A 5952-nucleotide genomic window follows, 5' to 3' on the forward strand; every position below is an offset into this window, starting at 1 on the left:
GTTTGAGGCCAGGAGTTTGAGACCAGCCTGTGCAGCAAGGTGAAACCTCCTCTCTCCTGCACCCCCGTTTCTACAAAAAAACAAAATAATTAGCCAGGTGATGTGGTGTGTACCTGTAGTCTCAGCCACTCAGAAGGCTGAGGCAGGAGAATCGCTTGCACCCAGGAGTTTGAAGCTACAGTAAGCCACGATCATGCCACTGTACTCCAGCCTGGGCAATAGAGTGAGACCCTGTCAGGAAGAAAGGAAGAAAAGAAGGAAAGAAAGAGAAAGGAAAAGGAAATAAAGAAAGGAAAGAAAAGAAAAAAGAAAGAAATAGCCACCAGGAGCTAGATTGAATGTGCACAGCCATATTCCATTAGAAAAGGATAATGAGATATATAAGTTGGGACCAAGCTAGTCGGAAAGCCCAAGTAAACTGCTTCAAGAGGTGGTTCAGACTCCCAAGATAATTGCTGCTACTGGTTTACTTTTTTAACCTACATTTGTAGCTTCCTGGAGAGTTCCCTATGACTGCTTAATAGAGGAAAGCATAGGTGTGGTTTATGCAGTTTTGGGGCACCAACTAACAGTGGGAGGTAGCTGCATTCTAACCCCTAAAAGACAATGGCGAAGGAAAATATTCCTAGGGGCAACATTTTGGGCAGTACATCTTGTCCACTTCATGTGGAAGGAGAGATGGCATATTTTCTCTCTGGGCATAATATTGTTGAGAGAGGCAATTCCCAGTGGCCTGGAGCATCCCTGCTTGTTGGGCATGTCAAAAACACAAGGCTTTGACTGCTCTTTACCTGGGCCGTTTGTCAGGGTTGTAATGCAGGGATCTGCCTTAAGGGATGAGGTAATATCTTCTTCTGGGACACAGAGCAGCCTTGCTTTCTTCAAAGCTGATATTCCTTGACTGTGATGCAAATGTGTACCGTGTAGACAGTATGTCCACCCGGGCCCCTCTGCATGGCCCTGTGGGACCTGGAGACTTGAGGAACCAACGCAAATACACCGATGCCCATGCTGTTTGTCGTGCTGCTGGCATTCATGAAATGGATATATGAATCCATAAAGGGTTAACGTGCAAGTAGGGGAAATCCCAAACCCTGACAAATATCTGTTATAAATTTTTTAGTCAGTTTTACAAGCTTTTGGACATTATGAGACTTGTACCTGATTTCGCATTGAGGGGATGCAACTCAATTTTTCCTCTTTGGTTTCTGAAGGAAAATGTTTTGCCACTTTTGTGTTTGAATGACAAAATTTTCTTTGTTCAGGCAAAACTCCACTGGCAGAGGAATTACTGCACATCTGTTGGCAAAAACAGGTAAGTTTTAATGGCGTCATGAAAGTATGTGACAGAGTTTCATAGCAAACAGTACTAAGGACTAAGGCTGCATGTATTGCCAGTATTGCCAACTAGAAATTCAAATATTCATTGTCATCTTTTTATTTTCTTACTGTAGATGGATAACATTACATACTTCATATTTGAATTGTTTATAATACTATTTTGCCCCTTTCTTTCCATGGTAAGTTTTAAGCTTCTCAGATTTGTCTTTATTTCTCTCTGTTCTAAATAATAGAATTCTAACATTTGGTCTAGAAAACTACAGGCCCTCCTGACTGCAGGTATGAGTTCCCAGCAACAGAATAAGGAAAAGATGATTTTCTAGTTTGTTAATATGTCCTTGAAAATGTTATTTCTGGCTGGGCTCGGTGGCTCAGCCTGTAATCCTGCACCTTTGGGAGGCTGAGGTGAGTGGATTGCCTGAGCCCGCGGGTTCGAGACCCGCTTGGGCAGGCGAGACCTCATCTCTACAATAAATCAAAAAATCAGCCGGGCGTGGTAGCGCATGCCTGTAATTCCGGCTACTTGGAAGGCTGAGGCGGAAGGATCGCCAGAGCCCAGCAGGTCGAGGCTGCGGTGGCCGGGAGCGGCCACTGCACTCCAGTCTGGGCGACAGAGTGAAACTCCAACTCAAACAAACAAACAAAAAAAGAAAATGTTATTTTTGGCTGGTTGCGGTGGCTCACGTCTATAATCCCAGCACTTTGGGAGGCTGAAGTGAGAGGATTGCCTGAGCTCATGGGTTCGAGACCAGCCTGGACAACTTGGTGAGACCTCATCTCTACAATAAATCAAAAAATCAGCCGGGTGTGGTGGCACACACCTGTAGTTCCAGCTACTTGGAAGGCTGAGGGGAAGGACCACCTGAGCCCAGTAGGTTGAGGCTGCGGCAGCCATGAACGTGCCACTGCACTCCAGCCTGGGTGACAGAGACTCCAACTAAAAAAAAAAAAAAAAAAAATGTTATTTCTGACTGCAGAGCTTACTTGGAAGGGAACTGAAGCTTGGTCACCTTTAAGGACCTAAAAGTAGGGTTTTGGCCTAGTTAACGGTGCTGGGATGTGGTTTGATATTCTCCCTGGAGTCGCCATCTTGGGCGGGTGCTTGATCATTCCTGGAGTGGCCACTGTATACATCTACAAGTTCACCATCAGGAGCAAGATCAAAAGGGGTGCCCATTATCCATATCAGTGGAGCTTGCTGGAAAGAGACAGGCGCATCTCTGGAGTTAATCGTTACTATGTGTCAAAGGGTTTGGAAAACATTGATTAAGGAGGCATTTTCCTGACTGATGAAAAAATAACTCAGCTGTGATCATCTACCCTTGCTAGGAGTTATGTAATATATTATGTAGTATGCAGTATGTTTTGCCACTTTTGTGGCAAATAAAAATAAATTTTGTGCTTAATAAAAATAAAACAAAAAATGTTATTTCTAACAAAGCAGCCTTGCAAGACATCTGGAACTCAGGCTTGTTCTATGAATATAAACTTGGCCTTTAAAAGCCTGTAATTCTTTTGGCTTGTATTACTAATAAACTGTTTCCTTGGTAATGATATTTAAATGGATGTCTCCATGTCCTAAAAGCTGTGAATACCTATGAGTTTTCTTCAGCAGCCAAGTGAATTGAAAATGTATGTGCAGACAAAAATCTGTATGCAAATGTTTGTAGCATTTTTATTCATCAGTAACTAGAAACAAACAAGATGTCCTTCAACAGGTGAACAGATAAACAAACTGTGGTACATGTTTGCAATGAAATTCTAGTCTGTGACAAAGATCTATCGACTTACTCAACAATATGTGTGAATCTTTTTATTTTAGTGGTAAAGTATACATAACATAAATATGAATGAATCTTAAATGCATTTTGCCAAGTGAAAGAAGCTAGACCCAAAAGTATTGTAAGATTCCATGTATATGACATTTTGAAAGAGGCAATACGATAGAGATGTGTATTAGTTTCCTATTGCTGCTGTCACAAATTATCACAAATTTAGTCACTTACAACAATATTGGGTGAGGTGGCTCATGCCTATAATCCCAGCACTTTGGGAGGCCGAGGGGAGAGGATTGCCTGAGCCCAGGAGTTCGAGACCACCCTGGGCAACATAGCAAGCAACATCATCTCAACAAAAATTTTTATTTATTTATTTATTTATTTTTTTGAGTTGGAGTCTCACTCTGTCATCCAGACTGGAGTGCAGTGGACGCTCCCGGCCACCGCAGCCTCGGCCTGCTGGGCTCCGGCGATCCTTCCGCCTCAGCCTTCCGAATAGCCGAAATTACAGGCATGCGCCACCACGCCCGGCTGATTTTTTGATTTATTGTAGAGATGAGGTCTCGCTGCCCAGGCGGGTCTCGAACCCGCAGGCTCAGGCAATCCACTCACCTCAGCCTCCCAAAGGCGTGGGATTACAGGCTGAGCCACCGAGCCCGGCCAAAAATATTTTTTAAAATGTGCCAGGTGTGGTGGTACATGCTGTAGTTCCAGCCACTCCGGAGGCTGAAACAGGGGAGATTCCCTGAGCCCAGGGGGTCAAGGCTTCGGTGAGCCATGATCGTGCCACTGCACTCCAGCCTGGGTGATAGAGCAGGACCCCAACTCAAAAATAACTACAACACAAATTTATTGTCTTACAGTTCTGAAGGCTGGAAGTTCAAAGTCAGTTTCATTAATCTAAAGTCAAGGTGTTGGCAGGGAGGCTGGTTCCTCTTGGAGACTCTGGGGGGGAATTTGTTTCCTTTCCTTTTTTAGCTTCTGGAAGCCATCTGCATTCCTTAGCTGACTCCTTCCTCACTTCATTCCTACCTCTTGCTTCCATCCTCACTTCTACTGCCTCCTTTGACCTTCTTGCTACCTTCTTTTAAAGATTCTTGTTGTAGCCGGGCTCAGTGGCTCAGCCTGTAATCCCGTGCCTTTGGGAGGCTGAGGTGAGTGGATTGCCTGAGCCCGCGGGATCGAGACCCGCCTGGGCAGCGAGACCTCATCTCTACAATAAATCAAAAAATCAGCCGGGCGTGGTAGCGCGCGCCTGTAATTCCGGTTACTGGGAAGGCTGAGGCAGAAGGATCACCGGAGCCCAGCGGGTCGAGGCTGCGGTGGCCGGGAGCGGCCACTGCACTCCAGTCTGGACGACAGAGTGAGACTCCAACTCAAAAAAAATAAATAAATAAAATAAAGGTTCTTGTTTTTACATTTAGGGATCCCCTACTTTGGACAATCCAGCATAATCGCGAGATCCTTAATGTAATCACATCTGCAAAGGTCCTTTGCCGTATAAGGTTAATATCACAGGTTGAGTGATTAGGGCATGGATTTCTTAAACATTTTTAAATAATTTTTTTCCCCCCAACTTCTCAGTGGAGCAACATGAATATCTTTGAGGGGTCATTATTCAGTCTAGAACAGAACTGAAAACAGATCAGTGGTTGCCAGGGGTGGTGATGGATATATGATTCTACAATTGTCAAAATATACACGCAGAATGGTATAACACCAGGACTGAACATTGCTGTATGCAAATTGAAAAAAGAATCAACCTAGCTGTCAGTGATCCCAGGATGGAAGGCAGAGGGTAACGAAGTAATTTAATTGTACCTGGAGGAAATTATGTGAAGTGAAATAAACCAGACACAGAAAGACAAATATTGCCTGCTCTCACTTATATGTGGAATCCAAAAATGTTGAAAAATTACAAAAGAATCAGGAAGTCGAAAGGTGGTTACCAGAGACTGGAAGGGGGCAGTTGTTGGGGAGATATTGGTCAAAGGATACAAAATTTCAGTCAGGATGAATAAGTTCAAGAGATCTACTGTATAACATGGTGATTATAGTTAATAATAATGTTTTGTATTCGTGAAAATTGCTAACAGAGTAGATTTTAAGTAATCTCACCACAAAAAATTGTATTTTAGGTAATGCTTATGTTAATTAGCTTGATATAGTCATTGTACAACGTATACATATTTCAAAACAACATACTGTACAAGATAAATATAATTTTTATTTGTCACTCTAAAAAAGAATAGATAAAATAATTTAATTGTATGAAAATGTATGACATAACTTTACTAAGTAGGGTGGGGAAGAGTTGTTGACTAAGTAACTTTGAAAAGTGTTTTGACTAGATAGTATAAGGCTAAAGACAAAAATAACTGTACATAAATACTGTATTCTAGATGAGAATATCAAATGACAAAATTACAATTTAGTTTTAAGATCTTAATTTGCTTTATTTGTGATTCTAGAATTGAGCAATACTTTATTCCATAAAATAGAATGTGTTCCAATGAGCCAAGCAGAGGAGGTTGGTTTTATAGACAGAGAAGAGCTGAGGAAGCAGAAACAAAGAACAAAAGGTGTATTGGTCATTTCAAAGTTCCTTTCCTTGTAAGACGGGAACAGGGAAACAGAATAGGCAAATAAGTGGTTACCATCAAGTTACTTCAGATGACTTTTTGTTGTAAGGATGAAAGGCAGACAGGAAACTTTATTATCATGCCGACTGGAACTGGCCTATTTGGGAAATTTGGCTGTTATATCTCTCTCTCCTGCTTTCTCAGAAAGCCAGATAACTCAGTTTTGGTTTAGTGATGTGGAACTTTAGTAT

At 42.3% G+C, this 5952-nt stretch overlaps 1 protein-coding gene across 1 annotated transcript; it reads left to right on the forward strand.

Moving 5' to 3' along the window:
- Positions 1-2398: 2398 nt before the first annotated feature.
- LOC110596544 (NADH dehydrogenase [ubiquinone] 1 alpha subcomplex subunit 1-like) lies at positions 2399-2611 on the forward strand. The gene has a single exon (XM_021717555.1). The coding sequence runs from the start codon at positions 2399-2401 to the stop codon at positions 2609-2611; it is 213 nt and encodes a 70-aa protein (XP_021573230.1).
- The last annotated feature ends 3341 nt before the right edge of the window (positions 2612-5952 follow it).

Source organism: Carlito syrichta, unplaced genomic scaffold, assembly GCF_000164805.1.
Source record: "Carlito syrichta isolate Samal-C Ts95f unplaced genomic scaffold, Tarsius_syrichta-2.0.1 Scaffold309857, whole genome shotgun sequence".
NCBI classification, from domain to species: Eukaryota; Metazoa; Chordata; class Mammalia; order Primates; family Tarsiidae; genus Carlito; species Carlito syrichta.

Coding starts and splice junctions, on each gene's coding strand:
- LOC110596544 (XM_021717555.1), top strand. CDS start 2,399: ATGTGGTTTGATATTCTCCCTGGAGTCGCCATCTTGGGCGGGTGCTTG.